Here is a 21,476-nt window from a genome sequence, read left to right as displayed (position 1 = left end):
TTTATACGGCACCTCACGGCGACGCCGACGGTAGAAATCCGGTTGAATTGTCCATATAATTGCTATCGCAATAAAATACAAAGAAAGAAATACTGACAAAGGGCAAAATAGTGGAGGCGCAAGGGCTCAAGACGTGCGCCAGCGCTCTTTTGCAACTCTATTTAGATGCTTCAAGAATGCGAGAACACTGTTCACACTCTCCTAGCTCGGAGATACGAAGGCAGAGGCGCGTCGGAAGCAGACCGGCAAGGCAGGCGTTCACTTTCCCTCTCCTGCCACAACCTTGAGCAGGGTGGTACTAGCGATGTGGAAAACGCACCGGCGGCATCGAACTATCGCGATGGGTCCTCTAAGCGCAATTTAGGCGTCCCTGCACGACAACGTTTACACGGTTCAGGAATGTGCTAATACTTGGTATTAACGCGATAGCGTTAAGGGCACCGTGCCGCAGAAAGTCCGACACCGGCGTTGGCGTTAAGCATCGGCGTCTGGCGGAAATAATCATGCCGAACCACATCATCCTGAACCACACCGACCTCACAAGCCCTCCGCGTGGCGCAAGGCGTTAGTGGACAAAAATTGAATTTATCAAAGTAAAATCCGTCAGAAAAATCGTAAAGTACGACTTAACCACAACCAACACGCGTGATGGCGTCGGATTGTAATTTGAATATACGAGAAAAAAGCCTGATAAGCAGCCAGAAATCTTTGAATGCTATTGCGTTTCACTCTTAAAGGCGAAGCTTAAGCGTCCTCCCATTCTGATGATGTTTCACTGTACTTTGGTTCTAGGCAACATTGAGGGGAATGTTGAAAACCGAGCCTTTCTAAATTTTGGACGCGCGCGCGCCTCGGGGCAACAGCAAACAATTAATAAAATAATAAGAAAAGGTCCTAGGGCCTTCACATTTTGATATAAGACGGCTTAGATTGCTCCTGTAAAAATGTCTTCCCAGCAATAGATTTGTGCTTAACAGTGAATACGACTTTAAGGGGATCAGTGTAAGCTTGGTCTTTGTAAGCTAGCTTTCCCACGTTGTATGTTGCAGTGAAGCCTACTCATCAAGAAAAATGCGATGCCAACGGAGCCCGATAACGCTATCACGTTCCACTCTTAAAGGCGAAGGTTAAGCGTCCTTCAATTTTTTCGCATACTAGTCGACTACATTCATTTCGAATCGGAGTATTCAATTGATTAACTTCAGATGATATTTTTTAGACTATTTCTATATCACCGAACATACGCCACAGCTATATTACTAACGCCAGCATAGCTGCCATGAAAAATCGCACTTGTGCGTTGTCCGCCAGCCGGTTTATGAGCGCGTTAAGAGCGAACTAGGAATTGTCATGACTTTTCACTTCCTGCTCGCTTATAAGCTGCGCCGTTTCTGCGTATTGTGTGTATTTACGAAAAATGAGTGCTTTCTGAGGTTATAAAGACTGCAGAGAAATGTGTAGATGGCGCAGAAAGAGAAATATGACTCGCCGAAAGGACTAAAGCAAAATTGCAGTAAATGTTACAACGGCAGTGAGAACAAACATAAGAAGGAACGAATCGCAGGCTCTTTTATTAGATAAACGAATGAAAAAAAGAGGAAAGCACTGACTAAAGATAATGTAGCGTAAAGCAAAGTGGCGAAGGTTATTATTGTTTACTAGCTACGAAGTGTGTGAAGTTTTCTCGCTGAACAGCACGCTATCCGTGTCCCAAGAAGAAAAGGAGAAAAAAAAGGAAAGCAATCATTGAGAGAGAGAGCGAGAGAGAAAGAAAGAAGACTACAAAATGGCAAATAAATGTCAAAACAAGTGTGCAGAATATTAAGGCAAAGTAAGAGAAAGAAAAAAAAAGTAATTTTAGGTCTAGTCATTATGCGCGTAAACGGCCCAAGTCTGGGATGCTAACCCTTCTTGACGCACTATACTTCGAGACCCATTCAAATCGCACGCGCGCGAACAACATGCATAACGGCTGCTTTCGCGCCTCGTTTACTATCGGCTGTAATTTAGTCTTATCCGGGCACTACGCGGCAGCTTACGTTAAGCAGGCGACGCGAGGCATATTGTTGGTGGACGGTGACACAACTCACGTTCCAGGCCCAGTGGGGCGAAGGTTGACCGCGGCTGCGTCCGTGACGTAGCGTTCTCGCTGCGGCATCAGAGACCAGAGGAAGCGCAGCGTCTTCTCCGTGGCAGGCGCCACCGAGGCGCGCAAAAGAAGCCGTTTCTCGAAGGGCAACGTCACATCCGCGGGGGCGCACGTCTCGGCAGCAGGGGGCGTCCCGACGCACACGGACGCCTCTGAAAGAAGAAAAAACACAGGGAATGAAGTACTGCACCCACTGGATCACTGTAGGAACAGAAAATGTGCGAAAATAGTTCTTTTTCTTTTTTCTTTAAGAAATCCAGGCAGCGTCAACTCGAGTCTATGTCACTACGTAGGCGCTTTTTGTTGTTTTGGTACCCCCTGACCCAAGTTGGCGTCAAAGAGGTTCATTAAAGAGCGGTACATCTCCAGTAGCCCAGCTGCACCGACCCAGCGGCCCCAGGGGCACTGGGTGACCATGGTAACCAGTGGTACATATGTTTAGAGTGAACTATATTCGGGATGGGCCCATGGAAACGCCGAGATACACAGCGAAAGCTGGTTTGACTCGGAGAGAAATGGTTAGCATACAAAAAAAAAGCACTAAACTATGGCGCTAAACTAACTAAGCACCCTCTATCTGTAGAGATAACCAGCTTGTTCCTCTAATAATTGTGCCCACCCACTGCAACCGTGAGGTCTTGCATAATTCAGTGCGTTCCAATCGTTGTGAATGTGTGACCCACAAGAAAGCAAAATGACGTGGTGAGATATTGGCACGTGGTAGTGACGGTCGATAACACAGTAGCGGAACTGTGAATGACGTAACTAACCATTTATTGGGCGAACTGGTGCCCACAAAACAAGTCACACTCGAAGCACATAAAGCCCCTGTATATATATATATATATATATATATATATATATATATATATATATATATATATATATATATATATAGGGGCTTTAGAAGCACAACGATAGCAGCGAACACAGTCGGCGGTCGCCGAAAATCTGATCAGGGGGTCAAGAGCGTCGGCTTTTATACACGAGTCATCGAAGGTTCGAGAGTATTCGCTGGTGCCAGCGTGTCTTCCAGAAAGTACCATACAATTCGCGTCGCGCACACAATCAGATTACACAAGGCTCGGTGACAACAGACAGCGGATAGAACCATCCATAACATTCGAGAAACTTGCGATACATTCAGGCGCATCCGGCGCTGAGCGATAACGTTTGTTAGACGGTGAAAGGCGGTCACCCGAGAAAGATAAACAGGTTGACGTGTCAATATCTACACTAACACAATTTCGCAACGTCATACTTTTATTTATTTCCATATTAGCATACATCACTAACAAGCCCGCACTTCTGATGGTCACCCGCCGTGGTTGCTCAGTGGCTATGGTGTTGGGCTGCTGAGCACGAAGGTCGCGGGCATCGAATCCCGGCCACGGCGGCCGCATTTCGATGGGGGCGAAATGCGAAAACACCCGTGTACTTAGATTTAGGTGCACGTTAAAGAACCCCAGGTGGTCCAAATTTCCGGAGTCCTCCACTACGGCGTGCCTCATAATCAGAACTGGTTTTGGCACGTAAAACCCCATAATTTAATTAATTAACTTCTGATGGTCACTGAGCTCCACCTTCACTGGAACTTTACAAACGCGATCAAAGGACAAAGCGTGAGCAATTTTAACATGAATGAAGTCAATAACCCTCCAAAATATCATGCAGTAGCGGCCGATCTGCATTGTTATCGATCTGAATCAACAACAGCGTGCTCGAAAGTGGTCGCGTGACAGGAATAAAAACTACCTTATATTTAAAAGTTTACGCGACATTTAGTAGTTACAATGAAATTAGTAGGTTTCACACCATGGCACAATATATAAGTCGAACGCGTGTGTCAGTGTGGACGACTCTTTATAAATTCAGTTTGTTCGCTATAGCGGTTTATTAAAACGACTGCAAAATTCGGATACTAAACACTTCTTGAGCATTGTTGTACAAATTTAGAGTACAATGTATTTAGTGTTCGCGACGCGGATATGACAGATTTAGCGGAAAGGGCGGCTTGGCGAAACCAATCACCCGATCACCGCCCTGTATACAACAACGCCCTTTTTCCCACCATGGTCGGGACCCTGAATTTGGAGAACACAAAAGATGACCGACGCGCACGCCCGTGTCTGTCATGCCATCTCTGTGTTAGTTCTCGCAATTCAAGTCTACTAATTATGAAACCCCGACTAACCTGACCGTCTCCGTGCTATCAAAACTTACGGGCTCCAGGCAACAGAGGAGCGTGTTTTCGCGTGTGCACCGTTCGCTTCTCCACGTTGTACCGAAAACTGCGTGTCGCCGTGCCAGGAGAACTGGAACCACTTTTCCAGTGATCCAGAAAACGAATAAGCTGACCGACATACCATCCCTTTCGCAAAAGCACGGGGAAGCCGAACACTTCAGCACAAGGCAGTGATGCTTCGCCCGTATCAAAATAGTGACGGTCAGTGGTCAGTCATACTCCGCAACATGTCGAGTCCTTCGCAAAAGCCCGCATCTGGAGTCGTTTTTGCTGCGGCGACTGGTGAAAGAGAGAGAGAGAGCAAGGAGAGAAAAGGAAGGGAGGTCAACCAGATAAGCGTCCGGTTTGCTACCCTACACGTGGTGCTACCCTACACCCTACCCTACAGAGAAAGAGGGAATAGCGCGAAGGCGTAGGCACTGTCGATGGTATACACTACCATGTCGTAGACGGGCTTTTCCCTTTGCCTCAAGCTGTCACAATGGTGCTTCCCATAACAAAATTTTGTCCAAATTGATGTATTCCTTCATATCTTATGAAATTAGCTCTATACTACGCAGCGCCTGATTCCTTATACTTAGAAAGTTGCGTCACCAGAAGACGCCCGAAGGCGTCCAGAAGAAAGTATGAAGGTACAAACAATTACAACAGAATACTTGTAGACAACATTTGGGGGACATCGGAACAAAAGCTGGTGAACGCAGGCAGAAGTTATACAGGCTCGATTTGCGCGCGTCGGCGTAGCACGCAAGTTCAGAGCTGAATGAATCGCTGAAGTATCTTATTTTAAATGTTTCTCGCTGAGAGTCACCTTTGTGTCAGCGAGTGACGAAAGTTCTGTTTCTAATTTAGAAACGAACCTGGAGGGACACCGATAACAACAAATCCTGTAGCCAGAGCTAGAATGAAACTTGAAATATATTGACGCAATCGCGTAATTAAAGCGGCGTTCGTCAAGGTTTGTCTTTTCACCACAGATATAACTCGTTGAAATGAGTGAATAGAAATGACACGAGGCAAAATTAACAACATTGCATCACTAAGACATATTTTGTAATGTTGCGTAGTACAGTCGATTGCTCAAACCAAAAAGAAAAGCAAGAAAAAGATTAGTACTCCCAATTTTCAGCGCCAAGACGACAAACATTCTAATAAATAGTGAAATCAAACGCAATACCAGACGAATGTTGACTGTAAGTAAAAAATAAATAAATGTAAGGATACGAAAGAGAAGGTATGTTTGTTAGCGCCTTGCTGTGGCAGACGCATGCAGAAACAGTACGAATGGCTTAAAAGACTGACGAAAACGTTACAGAATGACAGAGTTGGAATGTAAGAACGAATTGTGTTTGTTGGAACCACTTCAATGCAAAGCTATTTACCCGCCAGCGACTAAAACGCAAGGTAGTTACAAGAATCACCCTTAACCGAAACTGCGATTCCCAAAACGACCTGTTCGGCGTGAACGAAAACTACAATCAATAAACTGAAGTTTCCACGAAGCCCAGCTTTCACTTTTGCGATCACACCACATTCGGGGAAGCACGACTGCCAGCGGCAATGAACTGTCGGAGGTCGACGTCCCTTCGCTTCATCATTCCTTTTTTGCTCTCAGCTGCCAAGAAGATCACGAAATAAAAAAGGAAATAAACAATTCTTCTGCGAAAACTGAGCAGCAAGAGCGACAGAAAAAGCTGCAAACATCGTGAAACGGAGTTACCGGAACCGAATCTGCGAGGTAAACATGGACGATGAAATCCTCGCACAAGTGAGAGAGAGATAACAGAAACAGACGCCGTAATGACAGGCTACTTAATATTCCTCGCAACAAGCTCGCTCCGGAACAGGTTGCGCAAACCAACTACGTAAGCACGTGCGCCCACCCACTCCTTTAAGTGGCTCGGTGCAGAAGTGCAGACACGCAACGACAGACGCTGAAGGACGTGCGAGAAGCGAAAAACACGAGACACGCGGAGATACTAAGCGGATTAGCGGGTCGCGCTTCGGTTTGTCGAATATAATTTCGGTGGCGACACAACTTGACACGACAAGAGCGTGACACTGAAAAAAGAAGAAGCAGAAGCTATCGACGCTCGTGAAAGTCGCGCGAAGCCTCGCGTACCGAAGTCAAAAAAGCAGCAGAAATAAAAGAGGAGCGAAGCGAACCTCAAAGAGAACAAAAAAGAAAGAAGAGAGAGAGAGAAGGAAAAAAAAAACAAAGTGATTCAGGCTATTAACCATTTTCGCGGAGCAGTTTTTTCTAGACAAACGAGATGGCGCTTACGGTGGCGCGCCATACGTCGCCTGAGCGACCGCGCACGAATACGAAACCATTACCGCTTCTGCTTTGCTTCTGTGCGATCAGCTAACGCAAATGCAACTGAGTTTTCGCTAACGCACTGTGCTCCAATCATGCTGGGTTGAATCATGTGGATTGAAGACGTGTGCAGTAGTTGGACGCAAAAGTAGTGACTGGCATCTTAAGGAATGTAAATTGTAATTAATACGTGTGGCCAAGTGTGACTGTCCGTACGTGTTTCCGGCACTTCGAGATGTACGGCTCTTCTCGAGGATACAGAAACTTGCTAGTCCACCTGCGTTCTATCGCTAACCTTCAAAGAACGGGCTTCAGCCCCGGTACGTCGGCAAGAGTGCAGTACCGCTCGTTACACAGTGATAACGGGACTAGAGCCTTCCTGTCATAGCAGGTTTCGCGCACAGTACCTACACACATCTAACCCAACCAGCACGAATACTTACACCCACTCTTTCACCAACGTGTCAAGAATAAGTGGATGGGCGCACACTTGAATAAATGCGCACTATACAGGGTGTTTCATTTTAGCTGCACCAAATTTTTAAAAATTGCCTGTGGCAGATAGCATAATTATAATCCTTGAGCTAAACTACTCGATGAGGCGGCCATTACTTCAACGAGAAATAAAACCACTTAATTGAGTAATTAACATAAATACGCTAATTAACTTTTTAATTATTTATTTTACGGCACATCTTTCAATCTACGAATTATCGCCCCTGAGTTCGCAAGGCGTATTCACTTGAAACGAATTCTCAGGACTGTGCCAGTTTCGAGATATTAATTTTCAAAGCGTCCCACGAAATACATGGGCGTTTCAGTTAACTTTGTGCCTCAATGCATAAAACAGCGATTTCCTCAAAAAGTTAACTGGAACACCCATACATTTCGTCGGACACTTTACAATTAATATCTCGAAACTGGTTCAGTCCTGAGAATTAATTCCAAGTGGATACGCCTTGCGAACTCAGCGGCTATAACCCGTAGATTGAAAGATGTGCCGTAAAACCATTAATTAAAAAGTTAAAAAGCGTAATTATGTTAATTACTCAATTACCCATTTTGATTTCTCGTGGAAGTAATGGCCGCCTAATCGATTAGTTTAGATCAAGGATTATAACTATGCCATCTGCCACAGGCAATGTTTAAAAATTTGGTGCAGCTAAAATGAAACACCCTCTATAGGCACAGTAAATGATGGTACTACACCGAGAGCCCACGAATGGTCGAAGCTGAATGCTTCGTGACGGTCCAGAAGAGTAAGCGAGTTACTAGCGGTAATACATCTTCGTTACAAGGCATTACAATGTACAGAACACTTGCACGCGTGCGTATGGTGAAAGGGATATTTGTAGTCGAAACGCATACAACACACGCACCAGAACAGCTACGTTTCAAGCCTTGTGCGCAGCAAGAACCAATCTATCTGAATTGAGCACACACGCGAGCGATTAGGCAGAAAATAAACAGATAGTGACCGCACCGAGGAAGTTTACTGAGTCAGAAACACGACAAGCTGCTGCTTCAAAATATTTCCCAAATAAAGAACAAAGAGCAAGACACCCTAATCCTGATTCGATTCATGAGCGGAACGTTTGGATAGCTTGGTATACATATTTAGCCCCGCTTTTAGAGCAAGCACCATATACGCTGCTCTCACCGTTAAGACGTAGCTTAATCAGCTCCGTAAGCGCTTTTGCATGTTTTCTGAAGCTGTGGCCAAAGCTTTGTGTGGTCCACTCAGTCACCGTGTACGATATCTCCCGAAACAGAGGTTTGCTAAGCCGCACCGGCGTCGTACACATCCATCGTAAACACGGAGGCAACGGGGGCAGTTGAGGCAAGCAATGGATGCGTCACCACGTGATCAAACATGGCAGCGCCCACGGGATCGCTGCGAAGAGGGTCAATAGCGACGTGAAGCTGTCGGAAAGGAAACCGAAACCGCGCGAGCGGCACAAAATCTCCCTGCTTTGCCGTTCTTCAGACTTTCCTGTTTTGCGGCCAACGCAACCACGAACGGAATGCGAGCAAAGAGAGGGAGATCCAGAGAGAAAATGTAACAAGGAAAGCGAACGCCTTGCAGCCGGTGTTCTTGCCACTTTTTATTTATAACGATTTTACTCTTCTCTGTTTCAATATTTATATATGCAGTCGGAACGCACGGGCCGCACCGATGTCAGAAGGACGTCAGTGACACGAAACCGTGATTGAATTTGCCTCGGTCGTCGTCGTCAAAAAGGCAGGAAGTCGCGACACAACTACAGCGGCGAAAAATGAGCAACGAAACATTTTTGAAACTGAGCATAAGTGAACCGAATAAATTCTGTGCGTTCGAGGTAGAACGTAGCACATACCGAAAGTAAGCGGCGGTTCGATGAAAAAAAAAATATATATATATATATATTTCCAGTGAGCGAAATATATATACTGGTGAGCAAACGAAATTAAAGAGAGAAAAAAAAAAGGATCGTAAGGAAATTCAGTTAGACGGCGTGTCAGAGCAGAGGCTCCGCGATCAGAGGATTTCGCAGCTGGTGAGCTAGGCGAGAATGAAATAAAAGAAATACGTGCGTGAGTTAGAGGGGGGAAAAAAGGAGGGGGGGGGGGGCAGGGAGGGGTAAAGTTCCACTTTTGCAAATCCAGCGCGAACAGGCAAAATGACGAGGTGAGGGGTAAGCTTAAAAGCGAGTACCCCGCTGAATTCGATTCCGGGTGAAACAGAAGAAAATCTCTGGACAAAAGACAATCGGAAGGAATGAGAAATGCAGTGAAGAAAATCGGAAACAGGGCAAGCGACGAGAACGCCCAGTTAGCGCTCGTGCGTGACGTCTCTTACGTATACTAGTCCTTGCTTCTTTCTCTTTTTTGTCTCGTTTTGTAAACTACAAACTAAAAGAGCCGGGCACAGAGACTGGGTTATGAAAAGGCGTTTCGTTGCCAGCGGCGTAAAGTGACAGACGAGAACGCGGCAAAAACTCGCTTCCGCGATTCTTATGCTTCGCAACTTGCCTGCCTCCGGCACAAAGTTATCCCGCTTCACTTTTTCTAAGAACACAGGAATTGCGGCGCCTTCGTGTCGGCTATGGCTGTAGTTACTGTACGTAGCTTCCAAAGTAGGACATACACAGTAACTTTAGCCTATGGTCAGATTATAATGGCCGTTATACTATAACGCGGTGAAGAAAGGCACGTGGCGATCTGTCCTTTGCGCAAAAAGAATGTCCCCGCATTCACTCATACCGCGACGACTACAATCTGCAATGACGCAGTCTCGCACCACACGAGCCGAGAAAGGGTTAAACATTTGCAACGTGTTGCACATTTGTAGGCCTTATAACTTCTGATGAACACCAATTCGAGTTTTGATAAATTGCACCTATACAACATGGCATAGTGAGCTCTCTCAAACGCTACCGTTTCTGCTCGTGTGGAGAAACGCACTGCCGAGTTACGCCTCTCTGAACGCGGCGCGCGAGACTAAATTTAGCTCCGATTGCGTCACGCGTGGCGCGACAACGGCGCCATCTGCACACTCGACACACGCATGGTCAAATAATGTGTTCTTTTTCTTTCCCCCCCCCCCCCCCACAACGGCACCAAGTAGGCTGCGTGGGTAGTATGGTTGCAAAGCTTTACACGATAACGCTATAACATGTTTTTGTTGCATCGGTTTCAGCAAGCGAGCGACACTCTTTCAGCCTTTTCCGAGATGTTTAACGTAGATATATATATATATATATATATATATATATATATATATATATATATATATAGATAGATAGATAGATAGATAGATAGATAGATAATTTGTAGTGTTTTATAGAAAATTCATATCACGTTACACTCTCCACCGAACTCGCGAAATGGCAGAAATTACGTGCTTCAGGTGCACACGTGGCGCCATATATTAAGTTCCCCCTCATGGCGCCGCTGAGACTAACTAGTCCCCCTTCCGGACTGCGCCGATTAGAACAAGCGAGGAGGTCACAAAGTGTGGAAGACCAAGATCAAGCCGCACAGGGAGGATTCAGAAGGGATTCTGGGGGAAGCAGTATGCAATGGGAGCTTCGCTATTGTAGAAGGACACGACGGGGGTGCTCAAACAGGAAATTACTCCCTAGCCACACGCACCAGCACACTCGTTCAGTCTTTTTCTCTCTCTCTTTCTATCTCTTTGGCAGGCTGATCTAATGGCGCGACGGCCGTGGGAGCTTTGTACCTCGATCTGGCCAGCCAGGGTCACGGGCGAAGCGCCTTACGAGTGCTCAGAGGGCCGACGGAGTTGACTACGTATAGGCGACACAAAGCAGTGGCTCTGCGATTATAGCGTTTCGCTGTTGAGCGCGAGGTACGATGCCCCTTATAACCAAGGTGTTGTTTTTGAAAGAAAGGGTCAATCAATCAATCAATCAATCAACCAATCAATCAATCAATCAATCAATCAATCAACCAACGTTCATGTCTATTTCACTATTGCAGAAACATCGTGCTGCAGTAAATCAGTGACGCAATGGCTAATTGCAGCGGGCAGATTATTATTTAAAAAAACACTGCTAAGGGGTAAAGGAGGTATAACTGTTTCAGTAATAAACACGTTAACGAACGTAATGATCGTAGCAGTACTGTTAGAATGAGGAGCCGGCATGGACGCGAAGCAGTTTTTCGAGGAGGCTCGTCACGTAATTTACTTCGATTTGTATGCTTTAACACGGAAGACGACATTCACCAACACCTCAGCTGATGGATGCCACGCGTCGAACACATGATACCTATGTGCAAAGACCACGGTTAACTCGAGTCGCTCCCGCATAATCGTCACGCTAACAGGCTCAATTTTTTTCCCCAGCTGTTTGTTAACAGGCTGTTAGAATAGGTTTCACTCAACAAGGTGATGAATTGTGCAAGACTTTAACGGTGATGCGATTAAGACAAAGATAGCAGAGATGGAAGAACGGCACTATACCTCTCAACGAACTCATAGTAACACGCCGCACAAGCTGCATATCACGGCTATGCGTTCTGCACTGCCGAGCGGGAGTTCCAGTTTTTGACTCTCGGTCGCGGACACACGGCATTTTTATAGGGGTTCATTTCAAAAGCGGTTGTGTATGTGTATTTATGAGCACACTAAAGAATTCGTAGTAAACAAAATTAACCCGAAAGCCCTCACAAGACGGCTTCTTTCATAGCACAGCCAGGAGTTGGTTTAGCACATTAGATCCCACCGATCTGATTCAGAGTCAAGCATGCTCATTTAGTGCTGCATCGAAGGAAGCAAAGACGTTCAACGCTTATATTACTCCGCAAGCAACGCAATAAACTGTCTTTCCGCGACAACGCCCAAGCTGATAAAAAAAAAAAAAAAATGTGCTGCGATTTCTCGCGCTCCCGTTGTACAGTGATCGGTCGACAGTGATTAACACGAGCGGGTGTCACCCAATAGTTGAGTTCACGCGGCGAGACAAACCGAACGTAACTTTGTACAGAAAGAGAACAGGGCGAACACGCCTTGTCTATATCGCGAGCACGCTACGCTAGACGCCTCCCAACAGCTGAGCATACGCTTTGTCTCATTGTAGCTCATTGCTTGGCGCTCGCATACACTCACGCAAGCTTGGGATTATCGATCGTTCATCGTGTAGCAGACAACACACAGTCTGGCGTGAAAGCGGCGCAGACGCGGCAGATTGTGGCCGCGGCGACTCGCATCTCTACGCATCACCACCGAACTACACGACGGGCTCATCGAGTCTCTCTGCGGCCTGTGTAATGCGACTACTGGCAGCTGAAGGCGTGAAAAAAAAAAAAATGCGCTCGATGCGTTGCACAAGCATGACGCGCCGCTATCGCTTACCCGGCACAACTGCAGCGCCCGGCTGCCGAAAACATTACAATGAGATAAACAAATAAAGAAAACAGTTGAAAGGTGGCCCTCGCAGAAGCAGGCCCAATTAAGTTGGTTGTTCGTAACAGCCAGATATTCGCAGCGTCACCCGCCTGGAGCGCTTACAATTGCCAAAAAGCACCACGCTTACGCGGTGATATATTCGTGTAACGTGCGACACCAGAGTGCAACTCGCGGGAGAAGACACGCGTTGTCTTATGTCTCATTACGACAAAAGAAATAAAAAGAAAGAAAGAAAAGGCTACGAACAACGCAGACGCTGGAGGTCCCTCAGGCGAAATTAAATTGAAGCGATGGGTCAAGTTTATTTGTACTTTGTGCGTGAAGTAGCATCTTAACAGCGCCGCTGTGTGTTGGTATTTCTAAGAAACCAATACCCTATACGTAGAAGCTAGAAGAGGTGTGTTGCAGATGTTCCCTGCTTCTTATAGGTTTCGTCGTAAAGCAAATAATGACTTTCGGCTTTCAGAAAAAAAAAAAGAAAAATGAAACATTGCAAGTGTTGCGAGCTATACTAAACCTGAAACATTAGATTCGCCGTACAGGTGCGACACTGGGATGTGAGCGAAAGAGAACAATATTTAAAAAATTTTTTCATGGGACAGCATAACGTCGACCGAAGTCAGCCGCAGAACGTCGCGTCACAACAGAGATTATCAAGTACGTCCTCAATCGTTTTCACTTACCACTACAAACTTCGTAACATTCGCATATCCCTATACACCTTAACGTTCCACGAACTCAGCAGCAGGCAAGCTGCAGGCAAGCAAAGTTCGGCATTGTCTACCCGACCTGTTCAGACAGATAAAGAGGCAATCCGAGCCTTTGTTACAACACTTCATCGGCCAACAGCGCGCCCCAGGTTGTACATCGCCTAATGTACAAAGTGCGACAAACTGGAGCGCATGCACGGATCCTCTGGGTCCCACGTTCCCGCGGAGTAAAGGAAAATGCGTTAATTGGTATACACTCGTTAGGCAGGAGCTTTATAACGCCTCAGTCCCTCATAGTGACGTAAATGCACCCTATCCCACGATCACGATGAAGCCGCGGTGCGCATAAGGAGCTATCGAAAACTTGCTCAAACAATCTTACCCAAACCTACACATGTTCTAAATAACTCTTTCTGGGTAGCGGTCGTACGTCTCAGACATCTGCCGACAGCGGCTGTCAACACATCGGCCAGGCTTTGTAGAGTGGGCGTCATTCAAGAGGGAAGATGCTCTCACGGCAAACAAGACGCCTGCGCTGACCTGGCCCACCTGATATGGACCTGTACTTGTCTGCAACGGAACCGCCACAAAGCGCTGAGTATGCTCCCAGCGACACTCGATCAGACCCACGGAGATTCGCGCGTGGCTACACCCTTCGGCTGACTCCGGACATACAAAAAACATACTTCGAGAGTGTGCCTCTGTACGTACGAACCAGCGAATTAGCTCCCGATCGCGAAAAAACCTCCATCCTTAAAACCAGCCACCTGGTCGTTTGTCTCCGTCATTTCTTCATCTCCTCTTTTCTTTCCTCATGTTTTAAATTCCTCTACTCCCTCCCCCTGAAAGAGTAGGCAGGCGTTGTGCCCCTCTCGGTGGCAGTTGTCAGCTTGCTCCCTCCCTATTTCCTTCGTGTCCTTGTGTTATATCTACTCAAACCAAATAATAATAATAATAATAATAATAATAATAATAATAATAATAATAATAATAATAATAATAATAATAATAATAATAATAATAATAATAATAATAATGCTCCTTCCTCCATATAGTCAATGACGTACAAGGGATGATCGTATCCAAACAGAGAAATAACGGTGTTTTAAGCAAGCAGTAAAGCAAGCAAGCACAGATGAAAGAATAACTTCTAGGACCTCACCATGTTTTTCTTCCACGTGCTTCACTCTCATTTTGACATTCGTGCAGGCCATTCGCGCCGTATAAGCATGTTTTCATCGGAGCCAGACATTTAAAATACATAGAATTCATCGGCCCAGCTCTGTGGTCCTCGTGAAACGAACCATCAGTAAATGCTCAATGCCACAGGCGCAAGCGCTAATTCAAAACCAAATCAGGCATTCTGAACTCCGCATGAAATCGATAAGCAGAAAAAAAAGTAACGGACACGCACGCACGCACGCACGCACGCACGCACGCACGCACGCACGCACGCACGCACGCACGCACGCACGCACGCACGCACGCACGCACGCACGCACGCACGCACGCACGCACGCACGCACGCACACACACACACACACACACACACACACACACACACACACACACACACACACACACACACACACACACACACACACACACACACACACACACACACACACACACACACCGCGAGATACCGGTTGGTATACACGCGTTTTATTACATTATCTTAGGCATCGCCGGTCTTTATTCAGCAGCCTTTTGTTCCATTAACGCTTAAACTCGGATCAAAAGATCACAACAATCTCTGTTTTGCTCAAGGCGGTTTTCATCTCCCCGCACTTTCTGCTCAACAACGAACCCTACAGGCCTGTCAGTGCGCACCAGATGAACGCGGGTGCAAAACAGGGTCGGAAGAAGGGCGCTAGAATAATGAAAAAGGACCAGCACAGGCGAAAAAGACAGACAAGATGCACTAGCTAAAAGAAAAGGAGAAAGCAAGGGAGATTGGATGGAGGAGGTTAATCTAGAATGGAAATTAATGCTTGATTGCGCGCGATAATTTGGACTCGTGATCTGCGCAATGTCGACGGCTTAAAGCCGCGTAGCTGACGCATCCGGAACGCGAATCCTGCGGCACACAGTGGCGGGAAGAACTACTAAAATATAAGTGACTGTTGCAAAAACTGAGGGTCGGAAAGCAAACCGCCAAAGTGTGGCAAGAAGAAGAGGGGGAGCGGGATTCCCGAAATTGACTCAGGCTAAAGAACTAGCAAGCAAAGTTAATGAGCTCCCGAAGCAGGGGCTCAATTTCCTGTCTTGTTCTTCGTAGGCACGGTTTGTTATCCTTTTTGCATTTGCCTCAACGCCGAATTTTAAATGCGAACATTCTTGTTTAGTTTGGATTTTCATCGGCAATTTCTCTTGTCCCTCTTTTTTGCGCATACTCTATGCTATATTCAAGGGACGATTCGCGAGCGGCAGTATATACGAAGCCATTTTTAGTCGCCCGTATATCGCCTGTTTGCCAGCGCTCTTTTACTCAAGCACTTTGCCGCGATACAAGCAAACAAACCGCTATTCGAGGGATAAAGGAAATGGCAAACTCTAACGATCGGCACAACCAAAGAAGTGCTGCAGCGCACGAAGGTTGTCTGCCGGGTATACAATCTCGACCCATCGTGACCCGTATGAAACGCGGGTGAGATTGCCAAGCTGAGTTGGCAACACTGCAGCTTGGTGTTGTTACGCAGGCAGCTTTCGACGTCTTTCGCACAGGTGCCCTCAGATAACCAGGGTGCGCACTGGTGTATATGTATATCATCCCACGTTCATCATCATCATCTTTAAATGTAGACTACAGCGGAAAGTCTCTACAGTCTTTAACTATACCAGTGTCAACCGAACCTCCCAACAAAATTTGTTAGTACCACTCAATTTTATTAAATATCCGCTTTCATGGCACCCATTCTGCCACAGTAATAGACGACATGTCGCCGGTTCTACGCATTGAATGACTTCTACTTCTCTATACGTATATTGGAGTACGCGAATATATCTGCTCGCCTCTGATACTCAGTCTATACTGCTGTTCGCCTACATCTCAGCGTCACGCCTACATTTGTTGTTGTTGTTGATGCTCAACCTCCCACTTCGTGTTTATTAGTTTCCTTTCAAGTTTGCTTACTAGCCTCCATGCACCAACACATAGGTCAGACACTGACCGAATACGATTATATACCTGATTATTAATTTTTCAGAGCGGGTCCTCGAGATAAAAATAACGATCTCAAACTTGGCTAGCGCGAGCTTCTTTTTTTTTTTTTTTTCGCATCGCCATACGAGTCGCAGTCGTCGACAGTCTTGGAGGCCGAGCACCGACAGCACTAATAGACTGCGCCCTTCACAGAGGGCGGCACTAAAACCATGGGCCAGATTACGGCGTTTCTCCACGGCGCTGGCACATTCTGGCGTCGAGACACCCCATATATAAGCGTGGTTCAATGACAAAGCTAGATGCCAGCAGTACATACGATATATCCTCACATTTTCACTGCTTGGTGGAAAGTATCGGCTTCATTCACCGGACAATTCGGGTCTGTAAAGCAGGGTGTAAACTATTGGCTCATTGGTAAAAGGGACACTAAATGAAAATATTCGGTCCAGTTAGATCGTTAGATTGTATGTCTATAAATCTATAATAACTTTCAGCGTGCCAATGTATCACTTTGTTGCATAGAAAATTGCCGCCGAATCTCCCGCTGCTGCTCCTCAATTTGAAACGCCCGCGCCATAAGGGACGAGTTGAAGTAGTCTTCACGTGATGTCCCTCTATGCCGCTCTTGTGAATCAGCCATCGCTGACGTAAGATGGGAGGTACCATAGTCCACAACAGGTGGCGCCACTGCAATTTTTTAGTATCGTCATTTTCTCGCTAACAAAAGCTCCGTTTTCGCTACGAATGACGAATTCGTTTTTACAGAAACATAGTCTTTAAATACAGCTCAAATTAATCTTTTCCTTTAGTGTCACTTTAACCATACAAGGCACGTTAACCCTCTTTCATGGCTTTCATACGTTACAACTTTCTTAGGCGCGCGCGTTTCTAACGAACAAAGTTCATATACAATTGTCATGTCACCTAACCCTAAGCACATAAGGTGCACTAGACAAATATGTGAAAGTGCATGCTGGTAACGCGGAAGTTCCTAGACAAGGAAGTGCACAAGGGCGGCCCACGACCGTTGACCTGTGTAGGAGAGTGTGTCTACCTGTAACCCAGGAACGTTGTACAGGAAGGAGACCTTACTGCCCAAGCCTCCACCTTACGTGGTATTGAACCTAGGCTCTACTCCGCGCAACACTCTTCCTGGCTAGCGGTGGAAATCAAGCACCGACATCGCAACAGCATCTTAATCTTGGCTCTCTCAGAACGTACACGAAGAGCATATCGCTCGAGAGAATACATTCGTCAGCCGCGCCCGTTCTGTAGCATAGCGTGCTCGATCCCTTCGGAGGCGTGGTAGGGATGTCCGCAAGTCCCAAACGGATCGCGACAGTATGTGTAACGGACTGACCACGGGTGTACTCTGCATGGCTCGTAACAGCGGTTGGTCAGAATGGCGCAAAACAAGGTAGGGCCAGCGCAGTAGACGATACCAGTGCTCAAGCGACAGCTGTTGTATTTGAGAAAAGGGGAAAAAAAAGAAAAAAAAGGAACGTACAGCATACCGTGCTACATCCTTATGCATAAAGGACGGAATTGCGCATTAGGTCAACGATAACAACAAGAAGGCTAGAAGAACGAGCCACCGCAGATGAAAGATAAAATATGACGTTCGAGCCAAACACGTGCTCAAGTGATCTTCATGCGGACTTGTTAATACATGGCTTACGAAAAACCGGAGCGATAACGGGATACAACGCAATGTAACACACGCACACACCGCGCTACGAAAGATTAAAGGAACCTTAATGTTCGCCTTTAAGAGTGGAACGCGATAGCGTTATCGGGACCCGCTCGCATTGCATTTTTCTTTGAGTCGGTTTCACTGCAACATAGAACATGGGAAAGCCAGCTTACAAAGACCAAGCTTACACCGATCCCCTCACTTGTAAACAGAAATGCATTGTTGGGAAGACGTTTTTGCAGGGGCAATATAAGTCGTCTTATATTAAAATGTGAAGGCCCTAGGACGTTTTTTTATTATTTTATGAATTGTTTGCTATTGACCCGACGCGCGCGTGTGTCCAAACCGCATTAGGCAGGCGAAGTCCCAATTTGACCTGCCTAGGATGCGAGCGCCATATGGATATTATTTTCGCAAATAATCTACCTGAGCGCGCCGCTGCTGGTATATTGTAGAAATGCTGGAAAAGGGGTTAGTGGTTGAGTTTCCTCGTAACAAAATTATGTTTTCTCGTACATTCAAATAACAGTTCGACACCACCATGTCCGTAGGTTGTGCTTAAGTCCTACTTTACCATTTTTCTGACGAATTTCACTGCTGAGAAATTCAATTTTTGTTCACTAACACCTTGCACCACGCGGAGGGCAAGCGCGGTCGGGGTGATTCGGGATGATTTTCTCCGCCAAGAACGCCGACAACACGCCGACACCGACGCCGGATTTTCTGCGACACGGGGACCCTTAACGCAATCGCGTTAAAACCTTTCCGCAAAGCGTAGGTAGAGTTTAATAGATTGGGGGAGTGGGTCCAACGCGGGCTCCCGCTGAGGCATTTTTTTTAATAAGTTGGTGGCGCCACCGTCGCCTTCTCTTGAATGAGCGGCCCCGCGCGCCGGCCGGACCCTTGTCGCGTCGGAGATCCCACCGCAGCTGCATGGAGCTTTGACAGGCGTTTCGCTTTGCTGCATATAGTTTTATACTCGGTGGTGGAAACAGTGATTTTATTCCCCACCTACCTGTGGTCAACAAAGCGGCGCAACAACGACGGGGCTTCGAGCAGACGACAGCTACTCCGCCCGTGAGCTCGCCTCAGCCAATGGGCGCTGCCGAAACAGCCGGAGCCAACGTTTATTGGCCGGAGCTTCAGAATGAGGCGACGGCAGCGCCGTCGCAATTTCAACGTTTTTTGCATCACCCTCGGCGATTGCCAAGGCGTCCGCTGGACCCACTCCCCCAATCTTGTACACTCTAGCGTAGGGTACAAGATTGGACGCGCGTCTGGTTGATCTCCACATATCTCCTGTGCTCCTCCAGATAAAAACCTTTTTTTTTCTTTTTTTTAACAGCGGTGCTGTTTAAGCCGGCCGTAATGTGTGCCACCTGCCAGGGCGCTGCTTAGCAACCACCTCGCGGAGCGTCGCGCGCTATGCTCGGGAGAGAGAAAGAGAAAATGAGAGCTAGAGAGAGAAACAAATTGTAGCAGCACCAAGGAGGCAACGCGCAGAGGTGCTGCCGACGCCATCCGCGCTTCTCCGTTTCCCCGCATGAGCGCCGAACGCTCACAGTGTCCGTGACTGCAGCAGGCGACTCGACCGAGCTCCCACCAGCTGCGCATGCACCGTGATGTCATCCAGGCGTGTCGTCTGCTGCGCGACACCCGTACATTGTGCACAGCTTTCTCCCCACTTCCAAACGTGTGCTCGGACTGCAAGTGCTTCGCGAGGCGTTCCCCGATGCCACGGACCACGAGGAAATGCTTATACAATTCGTATAGCTTTGCATCCCTTGGCATTACTTCGTATAACTTAGCATCGCTTCGTATAGCCAGGACCAGATAGGAACCGATCAGCTTCGCTGTGTCTTTAGCCTTGCGCCACTAGTGCAAGCCACCCTGATTTTTGTAGCGTTAGCTACACTGGCCTAGCCAAGCCCGTTTCGCGCGGCACATCAAGAGCCGTGCTGCGCATGCGCAAGGATCAGTGATGTCACACGGCTTGCGCACCGGAGCCACCGGAGCCGGCACCTCTCGCGCACTCCGCCGCCGCCGCGCGCGACTCACCGCCGCTGGTCTGCGCATTCCAGAGGAGTGACGTCGTAGCCGTGGTAGACGCACTGGCGCCGGCGCGCGCTCGCAGTGGAGTCGCCGTCTGACACTGCGCTGGAGCCGCTGCGCTTCTGACTGGCGTTTGCCACGGAGAAGGAGAGCGCAAATGCTGCTCAACAGCGCAGAAGAACGGAGAAGCTTGACTCATCGGATCCCGAAGTAGTTGCCTGGCAATTAGCGGTTGAGCGTAGGAGACAACCAGGAAAGCTATGAATAATCAGCTGAACCTTTGCTAACGCTACGTATATCCTGGCATAGCCGAGCTAAGCCACTGCAACTTTTTTTTCATGCCTTAAGCCAACGGCCTAAGGAAAACGGTGAAGCCCTCCTTCTTAATGCATCGCTCCCACGTTCCAGGCGCCACGTTCGTTCTGCGGGTTGAACATAAGCTGTCATAAGGAAAGCCTGTTGCTACTCGCGCTTCTTACTCCCGTATGCAGAAATACAACTCAACTTAAAGCCTTGTCTCGATCCAAATGAAGCCTATCACGAACGCGCCGAATGAAACGCAATGAGCATCTTGGGCACGTTCATGCCAGGCGTCATATAAAGTTAAGTTGCATTTTTGAATACGGGGGTAGTTGGCCATGCACAGCTCCTGGAAGCCAGCGCTGTACGCCATGTGATCCTCGCCAGTCACTAAGCCATAAATATTCTAGTTCACTGTAACAAAGCTAAGACAGGAAGGCATGCATTATAATTTCACGCGTGACTAATCGCCTTTACTGCAGCGCCACTGACCCGCCGTGGTTGCTCAGTGGCTATGGTGTTGGGCTGCTGAGCACGAGGTTGCGGGATCGAATCCCGGCCACGGCGGCCGCATTTCGATGGGGGCGAAATCCGAAAAGATCCGTGTACTTAGATTTAGGTGCACGTTAAAGAACCCCAGGTGGTCCAAATTTCCGGAGTCCCCCACTACGGCGTGCCTCATAATCAGAACGTGGTTTTGGCCCGTAAAACCCCATAATATAATTAATTTGATTAATTGACTGTGGCGCGTTCTCAAAATCCTGGAGTAGGCAAGGGCAAAACTCGACCGGCAGCATCAAACTGCATCGACGCAGAAGTCCACGCCAGATGACGCAAACATACTCCGGAGAGTTAGGGAGCCTACATGCAAGCTCTGTGCTTGCATGTATACAGGCTCCCTACCGGAGAGTAGAGCTAGATACTGTATAGGCT

At 47.3% G+C, this 21,476-nt stretch overlaps 2 protein-coding genes across 2 annotated transcripts in view; both read right to left on the bottom strand.

Moving 5' to 3' along the window:
* Positions 1-2,566, bottom strand: part of LOC119440000 (polycystic kidney disease protein 1-like 1) — a 58,612-nt gene extending 56,046 nt beyond the window's left edge. The window contains exons 1-2 of the mRNA XM_049662708.1: positions 2,473-2,566; positions 2,091-2,301 (exon numbers count right to left, since the gene is read on the bottom strand). Of these exons, the coding sequence (XP_049518665.1) occupies positions 2,091-2,301; positions 2,473-2,566 (305 nt within the window). The remainder of the gene's footprint in view (positions 1-2,090; positions 2,302-2,472) is intronic.
* LOC125939688 (uncharacterized) overlaps positions 2,183-21,476 on the bottom strand; it is a 59,047-nt gene continuing 39,753 nt past the window's right edge. The window contains exon 4 of the mRNA XM_037706066.2: positions 2,183-2,301. The gene's annotated coding sequence lies outside the window, so the exon portion shown is untranslated. The remainder of the gene's footprint in view (positions 2,302-21,476) is intronic.

Source organism: Dermacentor silvarum, chromosome 2, assembly GCF_013339745.2.
Source record: "Dermacentor silvarum isolate Dsil-2018 chromosome 2, BIME_Dsil_1.4, whole genome shotgun sequence".
Taxonomy (NCBI): Eukaryota; Metazoa; Arthropoda; class Arachnida; order Ixodida; family Ixodidae; genus Dermacentor; species Dermacentor silvarum.
Note: the sequence above shows the minus strand (reverse complement) of the source record. Positions and strands in the feature narration are given on the sequence as shown.